General features: G+C 47.6%; 1 protein-coding gene across 17 annotated transcripts in view; it reads left to right on the top strand.

The window, feature by feature from the left end:
• Positions 1-25,529, top strand: part of PTPRS (protein tyrosine phosphatase receptor type S) — a 422,866-nt gene that overhangs the window by 375,549 nt on the left and 21,788 nt on the right. For all 17 annotated transcript variants that reach the window (XM_060232878.1, XM_060232884.1, XM_060232883.1 and 14 more), the window contains 5 exons: positions 6,388-6,673; positions 12,581-12,759; positions 14,942-15,068; positions 16,593-16,718; positions 24,248-24,402. In XM_060232878.1, coding sequence (XP_060088861.1) covers positions 6,388-6,673; positions 12,581-12,759; positions 14,942-15,068; positions 16,593-16,718; positions 24,248-24,402 — 873 coding nt within the window. The remainder of the gene's footprint in view (positions 1-6,387; positions 6,674-12,580; positions 12,760-14,941; positions 15,069-16,592; positions 16,719-24,247; positions 24,403-25,529) is intronic.

Here is a 25,529-nt window from a genome sequence, read left to right as displayed (position 1 = left end):
GCTCCTCAAATACAACTTCACTTAAGAGGCTGGATGGAAGATCAGAAGTCACATAGGGAATACTCACATCATGGTTTGCTGTGCAGATACCAAAATTGAGGTGGATTTGGAGCTGCTTTTATATCCAGAAATATGTTCTTTTGATTTGCAGGATTCGTGTCCTTGTAACAAGAAAATGTGGTTGTGGCTGAGGTGAGACTTGAATCAGATGAAAATTCCCAGGCCATAGATAACATTACATTTGCCCCATCAGCTTCAATTCATGTGCAGAATCTGGTCTTACAGCTTTAACACACACCTATCCACAGTACAGTCTTGGCCTACTTTACAAGGCAGTTGCAAGGGTTACTTGAAGGGCATTGAACACCGGAAGAGCTGTGTAAACACTGAAGTATTTTGTTTTATAATGAAGAGAATATTGAAGAAAATATACGATTCTGGAGGAAGTAAAAAATATAATTTCCACAGGTTCTCCTCTACCTTCTTCTTGTTGTTTTTTCTGTTGTACTCAAAAAATGCTTGCAAGACTGACAGGGAGAGAAACAGAAAATTAAAACTGACTTTGAGAATTGCTTGTTTTGTGTAGTGGTTAAGTGCACAGACTCTTATCTGGGAGAACCGGGTTTGATTCCCCTCTCCTCTACCACCTGCACCTGCTGATGTGAACTTGGGTCAGCCACAAGTTCTTTCAGAGCTGTTCTGCTCAAGAGCAGTTTCTGTCAGAGCTCTCTCAGCCCTACCTTCCTCACATGGTGAAGGGAAAGGAGATTGTAAGCCACTCTGAGACTCCTTTGGGTAGTGAAGGGTGGGGTATAAGCCCAATTGCTTATTCTTCATCTTCTTGTATTGGGCAGGGAAAGTGCAATAACCTACATTTGGGCAGGTGTCAGTGAGGGAAGCTTAAGATCTAACAAAATCTTGTAATAGTTGAAAGAGGTGGTTGCCCCTATCAGTATCAGTGTTCTTTTGAGAGTTCCCCCCCCCCCCAGACAGGTGATGGTCTCCCACTTAAATTACAATACAAGAAGGAATGGTCTCCCAGGCTTCATTCAGATTTGATTTTATTTATTTTCGTGTGTAGTCCAACAGGGACTTGAGCAAGATTACAAGCACAATAGAACTATTCAGTCAATCAACAGGCCAATTACAAAGTATGATAACGTTTGAATGATAATAATATTTGAATCTAACAGCAAAGTTTCCTGGTAATGTATTGGATCAAGATGGAAAGCCATGTTAGTCTGTCTGTAGCAAGAGAAAAGAGGAAGAAAAGAAGAAGAACTGCGAATTTATATCTTGCCCTGAGCGGCTCACAATCTCCTTTCCCTTCCTCCCCCACAACAGACGCCCTGAGAGGTGGGTGGGGCTGGAGAGGGCTCTCACAGCAGCTGCCCTTTCAAGGACAACCTCTGCCAGGGCTATGGCTGACCCAAGGCCATTCCAGCAGGTGCAAGTGGAAACCCGGGTCTCCCAGAGAAGAGTCCACTAGGAGAGCTAGTTTGGTGTAGTGGTTAAGTGTGCGGACTCTTATCTGGGAGAACCGGGTTTGATTCCCCACTCCTCCACTTGCACCTGCTAGCATGGCCTTGGGTCAGCCATAGCTCTGGCAGAGGTTGTCCTTGAAAGGGCAGCTGCTGTAAGAGCCCTCTCCAGCCCCACCCACCTCACAGGGTGTCTGTTGCGGGGGAGGAAGGTAAAGGAGATTGTGAGCCGCTCTGAGACTCTTCGGAGTGGAGGGCGGGATATAAATCCAATATCTTCTTCTTCTTCACACACTTCACCACTACACCAGACTGGCTCTCCAGGAGCACCTTCCAGACTAACAACATTTGTGGCTGCAGGGCAGGAGCTTTCATGAGTCACTGCTCACTTCCTCAGATAGATCAAGATGGGTGGCCAAGTTAGTCTGTCTGTAGAAGGGAGAAGAACAAGAGTCCAGCAGCACTTTAAAGACTAGCAAAATTTGTGGCAGGGGAGGAATTTTAGATACCTGAAGAAGTGAGCGGTGACTCATGAAAGCTACCACACGTTTTGTTAGTCTTTGAGGTGCTGCTGGACTCTTGCTCTTTTAGAATGTAGTGGGGCTGGGATACAAAGGACTGGAAAGAAGAAGATAGATCCAGCTGTGTTAGTCTGAAGCAGGAGAACAGAGTTTGAGTCCAGGGGCACCTATTTTATTCAAGGTATGAGCTTTTGTGTGTATGCACACTTCTTCTTTTCTGAAGAAAGAACATAAGAGAAGCCATGTTGGATCAGGCCAATGGCCCATCCAATCCAACACTGTGTCACATAAGAACATAAGAGAAGCCATGTTGGATCAGGCCAGTGGCCCATCCAGTCCAACACTCTGTGTCACAGAAGAACATAAGAGAAGCCCTGTTGGATCAGGCCAGTGGCCCATCCAGTCCAACACTCTGTGTCACAGAAGAACATAAGAGAAGCCATGTTGGATCAGGCAAATGGCCCATCCAATCCAACGCTCTGTGTCACACAGTGGCCAAAAACCCCAGGTGCCATCAGGAGGTCCATCAGTAGGGCCAGGACACTAGAAGCTCTCCACCGTTTCCCCTCCCCCCCCCCAAACACCAAGAATACAGAGCATCACTTGCCCCAGACAGAGAGTTCCAACAATATGTTGTGGCTAATAGCCACTGATGGACTTTTGCTCTAGATGTTTATCCAATCCCCTCTCAAAGCTTGCTCATACCTGGAAGGAAGAAGACAGACTATCCCTTTTTATTCCCAGGGGGAAAATGCACACACATGAATTGACCAGCAGGGTTGTGTTTTTTGGCTTTTAAGCTAGAGTGATGTCAGGAGTCCTTGCCGGAGGGATTGATATCATACTTTTTTTGCCAGGAAAAAACGTGGTTTATACAAGCAGGCAACTCAAAGGCTTCCCCCTCATACGGCAGTTAGCACAGGGCTTCTTAGAAAATGGAGGGTCCTTAGCATAGAGTGTCAATTTTACCAGGATCCGATCTTTGCCCTCCCATTGCTGCCACCTCCATCCCATAGGCACTACATTCCACCCAACAGGAAGGCGCCCCTCTTGCTTTAGGTGTTACGAAATTTAATTAACTGAGATCAAAGGAGAGGGGTTTTAAAAGCAAAAAAAGAGGGACACCAGGCTGTTTAAGCCAAAGGAGAGAAAACCCTTTTCATTTCATCTCTCAAGCTGCAGCAGCAGAGCACAGAGAGGGGAATCTGAGCAATTTATAAAATATCTTTCCCCTCCCCTCTCTCAGTGCATACAAAGGTTAGATCCTGCCTAGATGCATATGTAGAAAAGAGCAAGAGTCCCGGAACACCTTAAAAACTAACACAGTTTGTGGCAGGGAAGGAGCTTTTGTGAGTCACTTCTTCAGATGCCATATCTGAAGAAATGAGCAGTGACTTGTGAAAGTTCACCCCCTGCCAGAAATGTTGTTAATCTTTTCCTGTAACAAAGTTTTTTTTGCCATTATATAGATAGTGGGATACAGAAAAGGGGGGGGGGGGTATTGGAATCAGAAAATCATTAGTCATCATCAACAGTTACTACATTTTATCTTTGTTGAGGAAATAATTCTGATATTTGATACAAATCACAAAAGTATTATAACTTTTCCACTTAATTTCTCAAGTGTCAGTATTCAGGGAGGGAGGGAAGGAAAGAAAGAAAGAAAGAAAGAAAGAAAGAAAGAAAGAAAGAAAGAAAGAAAGAAAGAAAGAAAGAAAGAAAGAAAGAAAGAAAGAAAGAAAGAATGACAAATTAAAAACTAGGATTTCCAGCCTCCAGGCTTTTACAACTGATCTCCAGCTGGCAGAGATTAGCTCCTCTGGAGAAAATGGCTGCTTTGAAGGGTAGGCTCCCCAAACCCCACCCTTTCCTGGATCCACCCCCAAAGTCTCCAGGAATTTTCCAGCACAGATCTGGCGACTCTATTAAAAATAGATTTAAATAAGAATTTTAAAGTAACGTACTGAAGCTTTTTTCTTAAAATGTACTCTACATGTTGCTTACTTGGTTATTATTGGATATATATATAGCATGTATACATAACTGTTAAAAATTCTACATTAATAATGAGTATAATTTCTGCCTCTCTATATAATTATTCCAGGAGGTGCCTTTTTTATCAGATAATGCAGGCTAGTGATCAGTTACTAGCCTTGACCATAACATGCATAATATGCTTTCCATTTCTGCTGAAATTCTTCAATTGGTATTTACTGGGTTTGTTAACTTTGCCACTACTGCCATTCAGCTAATTTATCCCACCAGTCTTCTTTCATTGGACAATCTTCTGTCTTCCAAACAGATGCAAGCTGTGTTCTTGCTGCGTTCTTGTGATGTTTTTTGCAATGGTGTGTGTCTGGAAGGTGCTGCTGGACTCTTGCTCGTTTCTCCTGCTACAGACAGACAAACACAGCCATCCATCTTAATGTATCCAGATGCATTTGCACGTTGATGCAAAAGGCTATTCTTTCCTTGCTTTTGAACACCGTTCAGTTGCAGACTTAAAACAAAAATCAGCCTGACTTCAAAATTCCCCACACCCTCCTCTCCCCCCAGAGGTACCATAGTTAACATCATCCAAGCCCCTTTGTCCAAGAAAGGACACCTCATCTCACCCTCTGAGTCTTGTGATGCCAGAGACTAGTAGGAGGAAAAGGTCAGCACAGCTGCTGGGGGCACCTTCTACTGTGCACAAGCAGCACGTCCCAGAACATCTCCACTTGGAGTCCGTGTGTGTTCTTTCTGCCTGATCATCTGCAGACCACCTCGATGGTGCAGGATCCAGTTTCTCGTGAAACATAAGCCCTTGTGACAGTCTGTCAACATCTGTGTCCCTTTGCAGAGCGAAATAAGACCGACAGGCTTCAGCCTCAAGGAGCTTACAGTTTAAATTGTTACACTAGTAGGAAGAAATATTATTGTGTGGTTGCCAACCACAGGCAGTTCCACAAATGATGTCATTCTCTCTTTCATACACACACAGAGTGTTCCCATAGAACTGCAGGCAGAATTCCTTGAGAGGCAGCATGGTGTAATGGTTACAGAATGGAGAGATTCAGGTTCAAATGTCCACCTTTTTAGGGTTCTCACTGGATGATTTTGGGCCAGTGACTTGCAGTCAGCCTAACCTAAACTTTACAGGGTTGTTGTGAGGATAAAATGGAAGGTGGGGGGAATCATGAAGGTCACTCTGAGCTCCCTGGAGGAAAGGTGGGTGGGATGAAAATATAAGAGACTCCCATAACTGGTTGGTCACAGGTTTATTAGAAACAAGGCAGAACAACCGTCTGACCGATCCTAATGCCAGCATGGCTGAAGTATGATTCAGGTGAGCAGCCGCACTGGTCTGATGCAGCAGGACAAAGTTGGAGCCCAGTGACATCGTTAAGACCAACAAAGCTTTTTTTCAAGATATAAGCCAGGATGGCCAAACTTGCTTAATATAAGACCCACAGAGAATAAATGCTGGACGTTTGACAGCTACAAGACATGAACATCAGATGTTTGAGAGCCACAAAAAAGGAAGGATGGAAGGAAGGATGGGGCAGGGAAAGGTGGAAAGAAAACAACTTTAAATGTGTTCTCCAAGCCACCGACTTGGCTTGGAGAAGAAGAAGGCTTGAAGAATCAGAGGTCCATCAGTGGCTATTATCCACAGTGTGTGTGTGTGTGTATTGGCCACTTTGTGATACAGAGTGTTGGACTGGATGAGCCATTGGCATGATCCAACATGGCTTCTCTTATGTTCTTAAGAAGACTGCAGATTTATACCCCGCCCTTCTCTCTGAATCAGAGACTCAGAGCAGCTTACAATCTCCTATATCTTCTCCCCCCCACAACAGACACTCTGTGAGGCAGGTGGGGCTGAGAGGGCTCTCACAGCAGCTGCCCTTTCAAGGACAACTCCTGCGATAGCTATGGCTAACCCAAGGCCATTCCAGTAGCTGTAAGTGGAGGAGTGGGGAATCGAACCCTGTTCTCCCAGGTAAGAGTCCACACACTTAACCACTACACCAAACTGGCTTTTGCAGTGATTTAAAGAGAGAAATGCCCTCTCCAAGCCAGCTGACAGGGGTGGTGGGAACTTCAAGAGCCACATGATATGTGTGAAAGAGCCACACGTGGCTCCTGACTCACAGTTTGGCCACCTCGGTATAATCTTCCATGCATACAAAAACTGCCTTGCCCCTTGAATAAAATTTTGTTGGTCTTAAAGGTGCCACTGGACTCGAACTTTGTATAGCAGGAGTAGGCGGATTATGTTTTCTATCTTTCGTTGAGGGAATGGAGGGGCAGACCCAGCAGGAAGTGGGCACCCTAACAATTCTGATCCATGCTTTCTGCAGCAAAAAAGAGCTGTCTTTTTGTTGTTGCTGTTGTTGCAGTGCGGGAGTTGGCCGAACAGGCTGTTTCATTGTGATTGACGCCATGTTGGAGAGGATAAAGCATGAAAAGACTGTGGACATTTACGGACACGTGACACTCATGCGGTCACAGCGGAACTACATGGTGCAGACGGAAGACCAGTACAGCTTCATACACGACTCCTTGCTAGAAGCCGTCGCCTGCGGAAACACAGAAGTTCCTGCTCGGAATCTGTACACCTACATTCAGAAGTTGGCACAGATCGAAGTTGGAGAGCACGTCACAGGCATGGAACTGGAGTTCAAGGTAGGCTGCCAGCGCCGTGTCTTTCTCTCCCCCAGGGAAGTCACCCTACCCTGTGTGAAGATTCTTAGGAAGACATTTCTCTTTTTGTCCTTGACTCTGGGGCTGAGAGAACACTGCAAAGGCACAAGAATAGGGCTAAAGAAAGCCCCAAAACCAGGGCCTCAAGGGTAGGTGGGAACCAATGTTCCCTCTAAGCTAAGTTAGAGTGAGCTAGCTCACAGTTTTTTAGCCGCGAGCTCACACATTTTTGTCTTAGACCAGGGCAAACAACTAATTTATGCAGGAGCTCACAACTTTAATGCCAGTAGCTCATGAAGTAGAATTTTTGCTCACAAGATTCCACAGCTTAGAGGGAGTATTGGTGGGAACATTTAGAACAGGGGTGGCCAAACTTGCTTAATGTAAGAGCCACATAGAATAAATGTCAGATGTTTTAGAGCCACATGACATGAACCTCACATGTTTAATAGCAGGAAGGGAGGGAGAAAAACAGATGGGGAGAGGTGGAAAGAAAGCAATTTTAACTTTAAATGTATTCTCCAAGCCTGGAGAATGGTTGGCTTGGCTTGGAGAAGTGATTAAAAGCAACAAATGCCTTCTCAGTGGGGGCTTCAAGAGCTACACAATATGTGTGAAAGAGCTATAGTTTGGCCACCCCTGGTTTAGAATATCTTTAATCTGTGCTTTTTGGGGGGGGGGGGGGAGTTGCTAGCATACAAGGTGGCTGATTATAAAAAGGATGTGGGTTCAGATCCTCTGTCCACCACAAAGCTTGCTTTGTGGCCTTGGAAGAATCTGTTTCTCTCCTCTTCACCTGCGTTGCACTGTCATGAAGATAAAGTGGGGAAGAGAAAGCTGTTAAGATCCCTGGAGGAAGGGTGGAATAAAAATGTAATAGATGTAGAGTATTTTTATTCTCTTTTTCTGAAAGGTGGCTAGTTGGAATACAAGCACAGTAAAGAAAGAAATAAGGACAGAAGGAAATCAGCAATAAAATGAGCCACATTAAAGCTTCAGTATCTACAATACAGCTACCAAGAGGATGTAAAGTACAGTCATTAAACTCTATGCCCTCAAATACAGAGTTTATTCTAAGTCCCCCCCCCTCAGGAGGCAGTGCTAGGCAAACCCCCCCCCCCCCCATCTCCATGAACAGACATACTGGAGCTTTTTCTAAAGGGCAGGGGACAGAGGCATGACTAGTTTCATTTTCTCATTCTTTTTATCTTCTTTTCATCTTCTTCTTTTCTAAGCCTAGCTCCTTCATAAATCCCAGCTGAGCAGAAACTTAATTCCCACTGCACAAAATTGTTGCAAATGCCTTCTGGAATAAGAACATCTTTACAAGACATCGGAGGGGCAGGAGGGAGGGGAGCAAAGGCCAAGGGAGAGGTCTGAGGCAGATTCGGGGGAGGAATGAAGGAGATCCTCTTTCTCTCACACAGCATTGGGTTAATTTGCTCCCCTTAAGCAAGAGGTTTCTGTTAATCTTGGGGGTCACATGCCGGTGGGTACACAGCTATCAGTAGGGAAATACAATCGGCAAAGCATTACGCATTGGGCACCATCTGTCCAGGCGCAGGGCCTCAGGTGTCTTCCAGTCACATGGGTGAGATTGGCTCTTGATGCTCTGGTCCCTAAACCTTCTAAGACTTTAAAGGTCGTGGTGTAGATGCACCAAGGCTCTAATCCCTACTCATAGGGCAACTTCAGGCACAAACACAACTCTCTCTCACATGAACACACCATGCTACCATATACAGTTCTTGTGAGAGGGAAAAAATAAGGTCTATGTACCGCTCTTGAGCACTTGGGAGGATACAAAAGTGAAATGTGATGTGCCGCTTGAGTTTGCAACCTGTCTTACATTATACAGATTGAACTTACCTGCATATTTTAGTTTGAATAATTTTGCTAGCCATAGGAAGAGACAAGCCCTACAGGAAGGAGTGAAACATGACTCTGGATTTGCTAAAATTTTGTTGCACTGTTCTTCTGGTTTGAGAGATTCAGCTTTTAAAGCCCTGCATGGCTTGAGACCAGGGTTTGTGAAGGACTTTCTTTTGTCCAGGGAAGAAGTGCCAGAGAGAGCCAGTTTGGTGTAGTGGTTAAATGTGTGGACTCTTATCTGGAAGAACCGGATTGATTCTTCACTCCTCTACTTGCAGCTGCTGGAATGGCCTTGGATCAGCCATAGCTCTCACAGGAGTTGTCCTTGAAAGTGCAGCTGCTGTGAGAGCCCTCTCAGCCCCACCCACCTCACAGGGTGTCTGTTGTGGGGGGGGTGGGAGATATAGGAGATTGTAAGCCGCTCTGGGACTGATTCAGAGAGAAGGGTGGGGTATAAATCTGTGGTCTTCTTCTTCTTCCTATGTTCCTGGCCAGGAATTAAGAGCGCAGGAGAGGGAGGCCTCCTGACCAGGAAGTGGCAGAGAGGGCTTTTTTGAGAGCAGCCCCACCACTATTATGGAACAGACTCCTCAGGGAGACATACCTGCCCCCCTCCCCTTACAATCAGCCTTCAGGAGGCAGTTCAAAATGGTTGTATTAAGTTGGCATTCGACTATTTTAGTCAAACTATTTATTGGCAGCTCTAGCTGAGATTTTACATTTTGGTTTTCGGTGTGGTTTTTATTGTTCTTGTTTATTATAAGGCACCTTGAGTTCCTCAAGATAGACAGGCAGGTAAGACCCATCTGTGGACCTCCCACATCCAAGCATAATGGCTCGGAACTTACTCCTTGTTTGAAAGGCTGGTTCCTGCCCCCAAGGCTGCCTTGCTTGGAGTTGGGGCATGGGCCTGGCAATCGGCCAAGACTCAGACAGAGTGGTGTCCAGTTTGAGCTTGGGTGGGGGGCTAAAGAAAAGTGGGGGGCAACTGTCCTCCAGCAGACTTTTATGGACTACTTTGGATGTCCAGGGTGTTCCACATGATGGTCGCACTGCCGTGTTCCCATTTTGCAGACCTCTCCCATGCGCCACCCTGCATGCAACTCTGGCAGCTGCTTGCCAAATTCTGTGTCAGACTTCGAGCTCTGTTTTAAAATAGCTCTCAAGCTGTTATATGTCATTACTTGTGAAAGGCTTCTGAGGCCTGCATTGCATCCAACGGAGCCACCTGCCAATGGTTTTTTGACCGAACCTAGAAATCTTTTAATTTTTCCTTTGCTCTAAAATATAAATCATACAGAGACCTCCCCTCTTGTATTAGAAGATAATAGCAGACCTATCACTCTTAGCTGTGGAATTTTATGCATCTATGGTAGATTTTCAAAGCTGTTCAAATGGGGTTCAGATTTTCTATATTTTAGTAATCTGCTTAAAACTAATAGGTTAAGAAGCAGCATGAGGTAGAGAGTAGAGGCTTTTGGACTCAGTTGAACCTATAAAGTTGCCTTATAGCAAGTCAAACCACTGGTCCTGCCAGAGACCCAGACTGATTTCGCACTAACCTTGCTCCACGGCAGGCTTCCCTTTTCTCCAGAGCAAGCTAGTGATTTTGCACAAGCTGCTCTACGCCACCATTTTTCGTTGCAGCAACCCACGATTTGATGCGCAGCAATATAAACCTGTTTTTTCAGGTTTATGTGGCTGTGTGTCAAATCGGGGGTTGCCGTGACGAAAAATGGCGGCGCAGAGCAGCTTGTGCAAAATCGCTAAGCTTGTTCCAGAGGAAAAAGGAAGCCTACTGCAAAGCAAGGTTAGTGCGAAATCAGTCCCAGTTTAGTGTAGAGATTAAGTGTGCAAACTCTTATCTTGGAGAACCGTGTTTGATTCCCCACTCCTCCACATGCAGCTGCTGGAGTGACCTTGGATCAGTCATAACTGTCTCAGAGCTGTTTTGCTCAAGAGTGGTTCTTGGAGAGCTCTCTCAGCTCCACCTACCTCACAAGGAGGTCTGTTGAAGGAAAGGAGATTCTTTCAGGTAGTGAAGGGCTGGGGTATAAATCCAATTTCCTCCTCCTCTTCTTCTAGAGCCTGGAAGCTCACTGGCTGATCATTCTCTTAGCCCAACCTTCCTCACAAGATTGTTGTGAGGATGTAGTGGATGAGCTGTCTTGGCCACCCTGATCTTCTTGGGGGAGGATGGGATAAGAGCATACTGGGTGGTTTATGAAGGAAAGGATGCTCATGCCCCGTTCCCTCAGGTCCTGGTAGTCCAGAAGTCTCAGCTCAGTGACACCACACTTCCCTTTAATCCAAAATCCAGCTGGGTAGTGACTGGCACCACCAGCAAATCATAGAGTATCTCCTGCTGGGAAGCTCTGCACCCCCAAGGCTCTGTATCTGCATTGCCATTTGGAGGCCCTGCCGAGCTGCTGCTTTGTGCCTGGGAGCTGAAACAGGGACGATCTGTCGCCCTTTCGTATTTTCAAGCTGTCTTGCTCAAGAGGTGGTGAGCTCACGCACGCCCCTCCCCTTCACCATTTTTTAGATCACAAGAAAAGAAACAGGCTTTGAGCATTTGGAATATAAGAAAACTTAATAAGACAAAAATAAAAGGAATAAACATGGACTGATCAAGCATCAGGCTGAGAGAGGGTAGAAAGAAAAGTTGAAAAGAGGCATTGCCCTCACATTGCACCCAGTAAATGCTTAGGTGCTTGGAGCAAACTGGCCTGTTCCCCAAGCCTCTCCTTTCTGCCAGCTATGAGTTAGCAGCTGGGTTCCCACTCATGAACAGACTCCATAGCTGAACATAAGAGAAGCCATATTGGATCAGGCCAAAGGTCCATCCAGTCCAACACTCTGGGTCACACAGTGGCCAAAATCCAGGTGCCATCAGGAGGTCCACCAATGGGGTCTGAACTCCAGAAGCTTTCTCACTGTTACTGACCAAGCACCAAGAAGACAGAGCTTCCCTGCCCCAAACAGAGTGTTCCATCCACACCTTGTGGTTAGTAGCCACTGAAGGACCTCTGCTCTATATGCTTATCCAGTCCCCTCTTGAAGCCATCTATGCTTGTGGCCGCCACCACTTCCTGTGGCAATGAATTCCATGTGTTAATGACTCTTTGGGTGAAGAAGTATGTCCTTTTATCTGTTCTAAACTTACTGCTCATACATTTCATGTGCCCTTGTATTGTCAGAAAGAGAGAAAAGGAGTTCTTTCTCTACCTTCTCTAATCCATGCGTAAGGTACTGTAAACTTCTATCATGTCACCCTTCAGTCTTTATTTCTCCAGGCTAAAGAACCCTAACCTCTTTAATCGTTCTTCATAGAGAAGGGGAACTCACCCCTTTATCATTTTAGTTCTCCTTTTCTGCACTTTTTCCAATGCTATGGAGAGCTGGTTTCGTGTAGTGATTAAGTGCGCGGACTCTTATCTGGAGAACTGGGTTTGATTCCCCCCTCCTCCACTTGCAGCTTCTGGAATGGCCTTGAGTCAGCCATAGCTCTTGCAGGAGTTGTCCTTGAAAGGGCAGCTTCTGTGAGAGCCCTCTCAGCTCCACCTACTTCACCGGGTGTTTGTTGTGGGGGAGGAAGGTAGAGGAGATTGTGAGCCACTCTGAGATTCAGAGTGGAGGGCAGAATATAAAACCAATGTTGTCGTCTTCTTCTTCTGATGTGGTGACCAGAACTGTGCACAGTATTCCAAATGAGACCACACCATAGATTTATACAGGGGGGAATTCAGAGGATGGGGGGTGGCATTTCTGCCCATAGCTCATTTCCCCTGACTGGCAGGAGATCTCCAAGACTGTGCAGAAAAAGGCCTCCTTCTACCTAGGTGGAGGGGCCAGGGATGGAACTTGCTGTATGGAGAAAAAGGCCTGTGTTCTGCCTCTGAGCTGCAGGCTCCTCTGAGCACAGGAGAAACAAGATGGAAATTGATTCCCTCTTGGGGGTTTTCTCTTTCTCTTCAGTTCCTCATGCCTGTGGTTTCTCTGCTTCCCTCCTGCCAGAGACTTGCCAACTCCAAAGCCCACACTTCAAGGTTCATCAGCGCCAACCTCCCATGCAACAAGTTCAAGAACCGCCTTGTCAACATCATGCCATACGAGACCACACGGGTTTGCCTCCAGCCTATCCGGGGAGTGGAGGGCTCCGACTACATCAACGCCAGCTTTATCGATGGGTACAGGTGAGAGGGCCTTTCTGTTCCCCACAAATCAAAATAAACTGAACTGAACTAACACTGAGCAACTTTGCTGGGTTCCACCTCCTCCTGTTTGCCACGGGGTGCAGCCTGGTGTTTCTGGGAGCAGGAATAACACATCACTTTTCTTCTTCCCCAACACCTGGTATTCAGGGGCAGACTGCCTCTGGATGTGGAAGTTCCATTCAGCTTCCATGGGTCATAGATATTGATAGACCCATGCTCCATAAATCTGAGCCTTTTAAAAGGCTTGTTATTGCTGTACAAAGGACTGCTTTTCTCTGCCATGAATCTATATCCAGTAAATTTCACAGAGTTATCATTGACAGAAGATGAAAAATTCCATCCTGGCAGTGCTGGGAAGTTTTGCTAATATCTGAGACCCGTTCACTGGAGGCGCTGGGGACTGGGACCTTGTGCTGGGTGGCTTCCAGGCAGACAAAAGTCTTTCCCTCCCTGAGATGCCCGTCTGCAACCTGTCCTACCACTGATCCTGTCCTTCCTGAATCACTTGGAGCTGATTTCTTCCCTGACAGGTGAGGAGTCTGGTTTGTGAAGAGCCCTGCCTCCTCGCAGATCTCGGTGAAGGGAGAGAGGTCACTTGTAGGATAAAGACAGCACAACCAAAAGTTATAGCGACCGAATAACTAAGAAAGTATTGAAACAGAGTCATACAAATAGGTTCAATAGAAGACGAACCAGCAATAACAATTCCCCAAAGTTTCCCAGTCCCATCCAAGGAGCCCCAGTGAACAAGAGGTCACCTTGATCATTCGTGCTTCAAATCCTCTTCTGGCAGAGGGGCTCCAACCACATCTCTCAACCAAAGACAAAAGCCTTGAGCTTTTTGGAGTTTAGGCCATTTTGAAATCTTACTGGAGACTTTCTGTCCCATTTGCCCACTGGGGATTCTTTGTGCAGTCTTTGGACACACTGAAAAAGAATCTTGTGGGTTTTGCAGCTTTTTGCAACTTGTTGATGTGTCAGAAACACTTTGATATTTTTTTCTGTGCTTTTGCCTTTGGTTGAGATACGTGGTTGGAGCCCCCTCTGCTAGAAGAGGAGTTGAAGCAGGAATAATGGAGTCGACCTCCTGTTCACTGGGTCTCCTTATAAGGAACTGTGAAACTTTGGGGGAATGGTTATTGCTATTTCGTCTTCTAGTGAACATATTTGTATGATTTTGTTTCAATACATTCTTAGTTATTTGGTCACTATAACTTTGGTTGTGCTGTCTTTATCCTCACAGATCTCCACAGTCTAGAAACAGCTAGATCTGAGTCCCGTTAACACCACAGAGACCAACAAGACTTCGCGGGTGTGAGCTGAGATGTAAAAAAATCACAACACTCAAAAACCAGCAGAACAGTTTAATCTTCCATTTCTGACCTAAGAGTAGCAGTCGCCAAACAGAGAAGCTTCAAGGGGAGATTACAATGTGAGATTGCTGAACTAGTTCATTCACTAGTTCAGAACAATGGATACCCCCCCTCACACACAGCTGAAAACAGACATGCCAATTTTCTGCCCTTCATCATTTCTCCTCCAGTCAAGCTGATTACAATGTGCATGATACCTCTGCATCCCAAGTCCCTTCTCTGCAACACCCCTCCCACCTTCCAGCTGAGATTCAGGGCCGCAGGGATCTCCATTCCAGTTTGTGTCTGACAAAGAGAGGTTTGACTCTTGTCTCAGAAGCTCATGCTCTCAAAAATTTTGTTGCTACTGAACTCAAACCTAGCTCTTCTACTGCAGACCAGTCTGGTGACCCTCTGAAACTGTCTTCTGAAAGCAGTCTTTGGTTGGCACGACAAGAGACACTGACTCCCCTGAACTGAGCTCTGGTGGTCACATCCCATGCCTGCGCTTTGCCCTCAAACAATGCCCTCAATTGGGGCAGGGTGTGAAAACCAAGGCTTGTCTGCGACTCTGTTGGGGTGGTGTCATTTGGGTTGAGGGGTGTGGGCATGAGCCTTCTCCCAGAACTGCTTTCCTGGCAACTCTTCCATTGCAGTTGGCTTTTCTATGTTCCTTCTGTGGCCTCCTTTGTTTGAATGCCCCTCCTTCAAGAGATACCCTCTGAGAACGACAGTCTTCTTTTCTTCAATGACACCTTGCCTGCCCCCTCTCCCCCAATTGCTAACTCATCATACCCCTGTCCACCTAGGCAACAGAAAGCATACATCGCCACCCAGGGGCCATTGGCAGAAACCACAGAGGACTTCTGGCGCATGCTCTGGGAGAACAATTCTACCATTGTGGTGATGCTGACCAAACTTCGAGAGATGGGTCGGGTAAGTGGGGGGGTGGCAAATCAGAGGCACCAACAACTGACTGTGATCCTTAAGCTGACTCTCCGCTGTGTGGAAATCTTGGTGTTCTCTCTGTGCAGCTGCAAACCCACATGCCTTAAGTTGGGCTGGAGGAACACTTTGTAGAAGTGAAAGTGTGAAGCTGGGGGAGGAGGATGTCACAGGCTCTGGCTCTGTGGGAGGGGACCCCCTCCTTGCAGTTCTTCAGGAGGCCCTGCGGTGCCGGGGGAGGGGGTTGAAGGGAAGGCATCTTTTGAATGGGGGGGAGGGGAGAAGTTTGGGGTTTGCTGTTTTGGTTTTGATTTTAGCTCATTTGTTATGCGGACTGGATCTGACATAAATGAGACCTTGTTGGGCTGGGCCATGTTGGACCAGGTCAGGATTGTTTCTATTTAAGATTAGGTAGCAGAGATATAAACTTTATAAAGGACACAAACACAATTAAAGATTTTTTAAATAAAATTAAAATAAAACATGCTTAAAATATTAGTATTTGTTGGTCTTAAAGGAGCTTTCTTTATATTTCTCCCTTGAGATCCAGGGAACTGGGCAAAGGAAGCTCTAGCTCTTTCCTTCCTTCCCCAGGGGACCAGGAGGGGGAAGAGTTTCAGCCAATAGGAGGAAGAGAAGCTTGGCTCAGTAGCTCTGCTGTGCGATTGAGAGAGTCTGGCAAAGCAAGCTCTGCCTCCCCAAGGAAGGAGCCTCAGGCAATAGAGAAAATAGAGGTTTTGCTCTGTAGCTCCTGTGCAATTGAGCAAGCCTGGCAAAGCAGGCTATGATGCAAAAGGGAGCAAGAGAGAGGGAGAAGGAAGCAGATGACAGCCAGTTGCTCGGGGGCCTGACAGGAGCCCTCCAGGGCCTGATTTGGCCCCTAGGCCACATATTCGACACCCCTGCTTTAAGTGTTAATGTAAGCCACCTTGAACCAAGAGGTGGGTTTTGTTTCAGAGGGTAGCTATGTTGGCCTTCTGCAGAACAGCTAGATTTGAATCCAGGAGCACCTGAGAGAGCCGCAAGATTTCCAGGGGCTGAGCTTTCAAAAGGCAAAGCTCCCTTCATCAGGCGGCGTTAGGTGGCGTTATGCAACTTCATGTGTTTTTTAGAAAATCTATATTTGCATGCCCCAATAAAGACAGAAAAAGAGGCATGAGCTGTGGTTCAGGGAAGTCCCTGGGTGACCCAAAGTAGCCTCCCTCATGTTGTTGTTGTGAGGATAAAGCAGAGCGGAGGGAACAAGGTTTGCCTCTCCAGGCTCATTGGAGGCAGAGCAAGAGGCTAATGGAACAGAAATGTGAAAGAGCTGCCGGCTGCTTGGGGACACCATTCCTGGGAGGTCTTTATTTGAGCTCTGAAGCAGACCAGGGATGTTCATATCCACGGCTGAGGACAGTGCAAATAATGGGCCATAATGGGAGGGAGGGCTGATACTGCTTCAGGTTAAGGCGGATCGATATTGCTTGTTGCAAGTGCTGATAGAATCCCTCTCTCCCTCTCATTGGGCCACAGGAAAAGTGCCATCAATACTGGCCAGCAGAGAGGTCCGCGAGGTACCAGTACTTTGTGGTGGACCCCATGGCCGAGTACAACATGCCTCAGTACATCCTCCGGGAGTTCAAGGTCACCGATGCCAGGGTGAGTCGGGGGAGAGGTCTCCTCAACCCAGTTTCTGACAGCAGCCAGTGCAGATGTTTGGGGAAAGCAACAAGGAAGGTGACCGAGGCCCATTTTTGGATGCAACTGACCCCCAGCATAACATGCATTAACCAGCAGAGCCCTGCTGTCTGCAAAGAGCCCTTCTGGATCAGAGCAAAGGCCCATCTTGTTTCCAGTAGCAGGGAAGCCCACGACCCTCCACTCTTGCATGTTCGGAGTACTGGGCATTGAGAATCGGATTGAATCTGAATTTTGATGGCTGCAGAGAGACATCCCTTTCCCTGAATGTGTTTCCTCCCCTAAGAGGGAGGTTGCAGCTCATCTCTCCACCATGCTTTGCAATTGAAACGATGAATATAGCATGAATTGGTGCTATCGGTCTTGTCCCACTCCTAATGCTTCAGCAGGGAATGCCCTCTTGGCTTTCGAATGCTCCATGAATGTTCATTTATGTTATTGAAGATGAAGAAGATATTGGATTTATATCCCGCCCTATACTTTGAATCTCAGAGCAGTCACAATCTCCTTTACCTCCCCTCCTCCCCCCACAACAGACACCCTCTGAGGCAGGTGGAGCTGAGAGAGCTCTCCCAGAAGTTGCCCTTCCAAGGACAGCTCTGCAAGAGCTATAGCTGACCCAATACCATTCCAGCAGCTGCAAGTGGAGGAGCAGGGAATCAAACCCGGTTCTCCCAGATAAGGGTCCATGCACTTAACCACTACACCAGACTGGCTCTCTATTGTGTTTTGTTGTTGTTGTTTTATTTTCATCTAAGAGCACAAAACTGCTGTGGGTATTGGGGCTGGTGGCTTTTGAGGGACATTATGGGTGCTAGCCAATCAGTTCTGCGCACAACTGATGTGCTTCTTACTTGTAGAACAGGGCAGTGGGAAAGGGTGCATTGGAATATGGAGAGGACCCCCATTATATTTGGACTGAAAGCAGGAAGGGTGTTTCCAAGGCAGCCCCACTGCTCTAAACACACAATGTTTGTCTTTGTGCACCCCCCACCCCCTGGTGAGTTCTGTTGCATCTGAATCACAGCAGTCTCTGCTTTATCACCAAAGGAGGTTGTGTAGAAGAAACTTCCTTCCAACAGCAATGCAGCCCTGCTCATGCTAGCCCCCCTTTCCCTCCTCCCCAGCTATCCTCTTTTCTTCCTCCCACTGGCTTATCGCAGTTTCTCTCCTCCCTCACGGCAGCACCGAGCAAAGCTGCCGTCTCTCGAGTGCCTGACGCTGGTGATGAGACCGAAGCCGCCACTGTGTTTCTCCTCTAGCAGCCGCTTGCCTCCTGCTGTGTAATTTCTTTGAACTCATTTCAAAAGATTATTACAGTCTCCGGAGCCAAAATATAATATATATATTTTTAGATCTGCACATATACGTACAGGGAAGCAAACAGCCCACTTTAGGTCTCCCTGTAAAGTGACCCCAGACAAGCAGTTTCCCAGGGCCGGGGGGGGGTGCTTTTCTGGCCCTTTCCCAGTGGATCTGATTGAATGAACATACAAAGAAACCAATCAAGGTGTAAAAGGGGGGGGGGGTCTCAGGTTCGAGGCAGTGCAGCAGAAAGCAGCTGGTGTCAGTGCGGCTTTGGGAGTGATCCAGGCAGGCTTACCGCCAGCAGGAAATTCATTACCACAAGATAGAGAGATGGCCGCAGGCTTGAACGGGGATTAGACAGATTCATGAAGGAGAAGTCTATTCCTGGCCGTTAGGGCAGATTGATAGCAGTGGGCCGCCTAGCGTCTGCTGCTCTTGAAGGAACAGCGCTCTGCACTTGCTCAGAGGGATTGTCTTCATGCATTCTTTGCAGACGGGGGGGCCACCTCAGCTGCAGAAAGAAATGTCACCTGGGGAGGGGTTATTTTAAAAAAAAAACATAGAATCCTAGAGTTGGAAGGGACCTCCAGGGTCATCTAGTCCAACCCCCTGCACAATGCAGGAAACCCACAAATACCTACCCTAAATTCACAGACTCTTCATCGCTGCCAAGGAAGTAGAATCTTCATCGCTGCCAAGGAAGGAGAGTTCACTGTCAAGAGTCACTCCATCTTGTTCCTCTTGCCATACGTATCCAGCTATACAATACTATGCTTGTGCTAGCTATGCTGCTTTGATGTAGTTTCTGCTTGTTGCTTATCTGAAGGGAGGAGGGCATGTCTGGGAGCTGGCTAGTTGCTATGTAAGCAAGGCCGCAAACAGGAGGAGAAGCGATCCGAGAACAACACCTGTAGTCATGAGAGCTTAATAGAAACCCCGCGCAAAACCCCTGCTTTAGCTTGGCGCACTTTGGCTTGAATTATAACGGTCAGGGCAAAGGTTTATAAATTGGGAGAACTGGTGGACTTGTCAGTTCTGACAATGCGTGTGTATGCCCATGAAGCTGAAATAAAGACCTTGAACTCTTCTTGTCTTTTCCTTGGCTCTGGGTCTGACATTTTGTCAGAACTCACAGATACTGTGGCCTAGCCTAATCCCAAACTCACGATGGCTGGTGAACAGGACCGGGCTACAGGGATTACCAAAAACAGACGGGGAGGAAGAACCGAAGCCTGAAGGGCCACAGGTTACCCCGGTCACTATAACAGTGCGGAGAAAGTACTGGGGCTCCATGAATTGCCGGGAGAGTATTATCGGAGATCTGAAAGAGGAACCCCCACAATACCACCAACTCTCGGGGCTGCAACACTCCTATCACCCGTGGGAATTCCAGGGCGACAAGAGTTGGGGAGAGGATCCCTGGACTGGTGGGCCCGGGGACGCGACCGTGGAATGGATGCAAGAAGCCTTAGCCGTCCAAAGTAGTCAGCTTCGTGAGGAGATGCAAGCCATGCACACCTTCATGATCCAAGAAATGCAGGACCTCGCCTGGCAAGTGTGGGCGATGGGGGAGCGGGTCACAACTGCCCCACGCCTGCAACCAGCCCCAGGGGGGGTGAAAGACCACTGATTCCCGCCGGGAGGACCCACCCATGGGGGGTGATCGGGTACCTCAACCCCAATCTGGGCCAGAGGAACCAGCACCGGTACTGGGGGGGCCCCAAGTGAGTGAGGCAAGATTCAACAGGGACCCATCAGAACAGGCCTATTTCATCGTGATGGTGTGGGGACACCTCAGTGTCTGGGCCCGCAACTTCCCAATGGAACAATCACGGATGGTGTACATTGGCAGCTGCCTCTGAGGCCCAGCGGCTCGAGGCCCAGCGGCTGCCTCTGAGGCCCAGCAGTATGTTACCCTGTTTGAGAAACGGTCCCCCGCCCTGAACTCAGCCACCGACCTTCTGAGGGCTTTGCGACGCCACTTCAAGGCCTCCCTACAAGAAACTAACGCAATAGCTACCCTGCAAGACCAGAAGCAAGATGCCGGGTCGGTCGGAGACTACCTCAGCGCATTCAGGGAGCTGAATTCCAAGGTCCAGCGATGGGACGACGGGGCCAGGATCGAGAAATTCAAGAGGAGCCTAAACTCCCACATCTATGGAGAGGCTCTGAAGTTGGGGGAACCGCGAGATCTGTTTGGCGGGGGACCCGGTTAGCTTGCGAGATAGAGGACCACAACAAGATGATTGCCCTCCATAAGAAACAACAAGGGAGCCCTCTGAAAAAAGTTTGGGAGAAGACACCTCGACCCAGCTTGGCCAAACGAGCCCCAGAGCAACTCTCACTGGAGGAGCGTGACCGGAGAGCAAAAGTGAAGTTATGCTTCAAGTGGGGGGGTGGGGAATCACATCGCCAGTGAGTGTCCCAGCAAGATGAAGGAGCCGAGAATCTCCACACCCCTAAAACCGGAAGCGAAGAAGAAGACTGGCGACCCCGGAGCCCCAACAACCAAGGCCAAGTCAAGCACTGTTGCAGTTCCGGGAACCAATCCCCAAGGAGGATGGGGAAGCCCAGCTGTCGGGAAACGACCCAGACCTGCTGTGAGGAACGTGCAACAGCAGGTCAGAGCCACAGCCGCACCACTATGGGTGAGATTATCCAGGACTTCGTATTATGTACCAATAACTCTAGTAAACCCCGTTACGAAACGATTTTCCTGCATCAGGGCCCTACTTGCAAACCTCGGGAAGCTCCAAAGACGTATTGTCTCTGAGTCTGGTAGAAGTGCTAGTGGGGAGCGAAGTGTGTGCCTTGGGAGTGGGGGAACATTGGGAACCCCGCACTTTCATCATTGCCCTGGCCGCCAAATTCCAAGCTGTCCTCAGCCTGGAGTGGCTGGCCGATCACGACCCGCTCGTCCAGTGGAGTGGGAGCGCCATTTACTTCTTAGATCCGGTGTGTGAGAGTCACCGGTGGAACAAAGAATGGGGGCCACACACCCCTCCCCAGCTCGAGAAGCTTTGCGTTTTACAATTGGTAAAGGTGAGAGATGGGCTGTGGCATCGAAGAGAGAAACTTTATGTACCACCCACCCCCCACCCCCCGCAGAAACAAGTGATCCAGAGAGCACACGACTCCAAGTTGAGGGGGCATTTCGGATTTGTAAAGACAATGCATTTGATTTAAAGGCAGTTTTGGTGGCCGGGGTTGCGGAAGGATGTGGGGGAATATACAGCAGGATGCCCCACCTGTATAATGGCAAAAAAGAGGGGGGGGGTTGCCGCCAGGACATCTGCAACCGCTTCCCCTTGCTTCATGCCCTTGGGAATGTATATCCATGGATTTTATAACGGATTTACCCCCTTCAATGGGGAAAACGATAATTTGGGACGTGGTGGACACTTTTTCCAAACAGGTCCACTTTGTACCTTGTAAACAGCTCCCCATGGCCAAACAACTGGCCCAATTGTTTATCCAGCACATTTTTCAGCTACATGCTTTTCCCGCCAAGGTGGTCTCCAACCGCGGCCCACAATTTGTTGCCAAATTTTGGTCGCATCTGTGTGAACTTGCGGGGATCGAGCAAGGGCTCAGTTTCACCTACCACCCACAGACAGACAGAACGCACCAACGCAGTGCTCAAGCAGTTCTTACGCTGCTATACGTCCTTCCAACAAAACAACTGGGTGGCCCTACTGCCCTTTGCAGAATATGCATACAACAGTGTGCATAGTGCCACCAAAGCAAGCCCCTTCCAAGTGGTGTATGGGTATGAGTGCGAACTGTTCCCTGAACTTGCCCCCCCTGCATCAGCCCCCACGGACTTTATGGAATGGTGGCAGGGGATTGCAGGGGGCTGGGCAGTCATAAGTAAACAACTACAGAGAGCGCAAGAAGCCTATAAGACTCAGTATGATAAAAAACACTCTGAACTGTGGGATTTAGCAGTGGGAGACAAAGTGTATATTTCAACCAAACACTAACCTAATGCACAGAACTGTAAGAAATTAGGGATGAAATACTTGGGACCTTTCCCAATCAAAAGGATTATAAATAAAGTGACTGTTGAACTGGACCTGCCTAAAAAACTTAAACAATGTGCACCCTTATTTCCATGCCAGTTACTTGAAGAAGGACCCTGGACCCTCGCATTGGCACCCTCAGAGGGAACCACCACCCCCGGCTCTGGTTCGTGGTGCAGGAAATTCTCGATGCCAAGATCAAACGTGAACTGTTTTATCTTATTAAATGGACTCATTTTCCATTGTCAAGCTGAATGGGTCAGCTCCAAAGATACAAACTGCAAGGCTTTAATTAAAGAATTTTACAGCAAACATAGAATCATAGAGTTGAAAGGGTCATCTAGTCCAACAATGCAGGAAACTCACAAACACCTCCCCCTAAATTCACAGGATCTTCATTGCTGTCAGGTGACCATCTAGCCTCTGTTTAAAAACCTCCAAGGAAGGAGAGCCCACCACCTCCCAAGGAAGCCTGTTCCACTGAGGAATCTCTCTTAACGGTCAGTAAGTTCTTCCTAATGTTAAGCCGGAAACTCTTTTGATTTAATTTCAACACATTGGTTCTGGTCCTACCTTCCGGGGCCACAGAAAACAATTCCACACCATCCTCTAGATGACAGCCCTTCAAATACTTGAAGATGGTGATTATATCACCTCTCAGCCGCCTCCTCTCCAGGCTAAACATCCCCAGCTCCTTCAACCTTTCCTCATAGGACTTGGTCTTCAGACCCCTCACTATCTTTGTCGCGCTTCTCTGGATCCGTTCCAGCTGGTCTATATCCTTCTTAAAATGTGGTGCCCAAAAATGAACACAATACTCCAGATGAGGTCTTATCAGAGCAGAGTAAAGCGATACCATCACATCTCGTGATCTGGACACTATATTTCTGTTGATACAGCCCAAAATTGCATTTGCCTTTTTAGCCACCGCATCACACTGTTGACTCATGTTCAGCATATGATGCACTAAGACCCCTAGATCCACACATACTACTGCTAAGACAAGTCTCCCCCATTCTATAACCATGCATTGGATTTTTCCTACCTAAATGCAGAACTTTACATTTATCCCTGTTAAAATTCATTTTATTTGTTTTAGCCCAGTTTTCCAGCCAGTCAAGGTCATCCTGTATCCTGTTTCTGTCTTCTTCTGTGTTTGCAACCCCTCCCAATTTAGTATCTGCAAATTTAATAAGCATTCCCTCTATTCCTTCATCCAAATCACTGATAAGGATGTTGAACAAAACAGGTCCCAGGACAGATCCCTGAGGCACTCCATTTGTCACTCCTCTCCAAGACATCACAATAAACCCAGGGGAAGGGGACCTTAGGGGGGCAGAATGTCAAGAGTCACTCCATCTTGTTCCTCTTGCCATATGTATCCAGCTATACAACGCTGTGCTTGTGCTATCTATGCTGCTTTGATGTAGTTGCTGCTTGTTGCTTATCTGAAGGGAGGAGGGCATGTCTGGGAGCTGGCTAGTTGCTATGTAAGCAAGGCCGCGAACAGGAGGAGAAGCGACCCGAGAACTGATAACGACACCTGCAGTGATGAGAGCTTAATAGAAACCCCGCACAAAACCCCTGCTTTAGCTTGGCACGCTTTGGCTTGAATTATAACGGTCAGGGCAAAGGTTTATAAGTTGGAAGAACTGGCGGGCTTATCAGTTCTGACAATGCGTGCGTATGCCCATGAAGCTGAAATAAAGATCTTGAACTCTACTTGTCTTTTCCTTGGCTCTGGGTCTGACACCCACCACCTCCCGAAGAAGCCTGTTCCACTGAGGAATCGCTCTAACGGTCAGGAAGTTCTTCCTAATGTTGAACTGGAAGCTCTTTTGATTTAATTTCAACCCATTGGTTCTGGTCCTATCTTCAGGAGCCACAGAAAACGATTCCACACAATACTCCAGGTGAGGTCTTACCAGAGCAGAGTAAAGCGATACCATCATATCACATGATCTGGACACTATACTTCTATTGATACAACCCAAAATTGTGTTTGCCTTTTTAGCCACCGCATCACACTGTTAACTCATGTTCTGATTCATTTTGTTTTTTGGGAATCATAGCAGGAGGTGTGATTTCGTGTTCTTTTGCATTCCTGTCTCTCCCAGCAGTGCCTCTGCATAACTTCACTTCTTTCCCGCTGTCTTACAGGACGGGCAGTCGCGGACTGTCCGCCAGTTCCAGTTCACCGACTGGCCGGAGCAAGGCGTGCCAAAATCTGGGGAAGGCTTTATTGATTTCATCGGGCAGGTACACAAAACCAAGGAGCAGTTTGGACAAGATGGCCCGATTTCTGTCCACTGCAGGTAAGTTGGATCAAAAGCAAGGGAAAAAAAACTGGAGAGTTAAGCAAAGCTTGGAGTCTTCTCTTCTTAGTCTGCAAATGCCTCTGCTGCTAATTCGCACCTTGGAATTAAACAGAGCCATGCGAGGCTGCTCAGCCAACCTTCCTGCTAAGCCAAAGACTCTTGTCAAATGGGAAGCCTGTTACTGCCTCCTGATTGGCTGGACTTGGACGCTTTCCTCGCTTCCCAAATCCCTGGCAGAATTCTTTCATTAGCACAAGATTTAAGCCAAGAGCGTTGGCTTCCAGAGCATAGAGGATTTGGGGTGGTGTTGTTGTTCCTTAAAGCTAGCTTCTAATTGCAGTAAATTTTCTCAGGCAAGGCAGAGTGTGCTGCTGACCCCATGAGAGCCTCCATGTCTGCATCGATCATTAACCCCTGACTGTATTGGTGGATCCTTTCCCAAACCTGAAAATTGTACACTTGGGCTCATCAGCCTGCTAGCTTGCACTCCCCCGCCCCTTATATTTCAAGAAAAAGCCCAGCTCATCTGTGGATCTGTTGGATGTCCTTCGCAGTAAGGTTTTCTCACTTTTTTGTAAGGGTGCTAATTGAGTGGTGGAGTGCAGAGGGCTCAGTGATAGAGCATCTGCTTTCCTTCCAGAAAGTCCTGGGTTCAATCCCCCACAGCTACAGCTAGAGGCTCTCAAGTAGCAGAATTTGGGAAGGCTCTTTCTGTGCTGTGGACTGTAGGGAGCTGCTTCCTGTCAAAATAGACAGTACCGAGCTGCGTGATATAAGGCCATGGCTGGAGTATGTGGCCCTGAACTGGATGGCCCTGGCTAGCCCCATCTCATCGGATCTCAGAAGCTAAGCAGGGTCGGCCCTGGATAGTACCTGGACAGTACGAACAAGTCCTGGCTTGCTGCACAGAGAAGGCAATGGCAAGCCACCTCTGTTCCCCTCTTGCTTCAAAAACCCCATGGGATTGCCATAAGTCAGCTGTGATTTGAAGGCAAAGAAAAAGAATACAGTTTATGACCTGGCGTGTGGATATTTTGAGTTCAAATCCCTTTTCAGCCCTGTTCACTAGGTAATGATGAGCCATTCTGGCTGTGACCACACACTTCAACCCACTTTCAGTGTAC

The sequence above is a fragment of the Heteronotia binoei genome, chromosome 2 (assembly GCF_032191835.1).
Source record: "Heteronotia binoei isolate CCM8104 ecotype False Entrance Well chromosome 2, APGP_CSIRO_Hbin_v1, whole genome shotgun sequence".
NCBI classification, from domain to species: domain Eukaryota; kingdom Metazoa; phylum Chordata; class Lepidosauria; order Squamata; family Gekkonidae; genus Heteronotia; species Heteronotia binoei.
The sequence above is the reverse complement of the archived record's forward strand: the minus strand, read 5'-3'. Positions and strand labels throughout refer to the sequence as shown.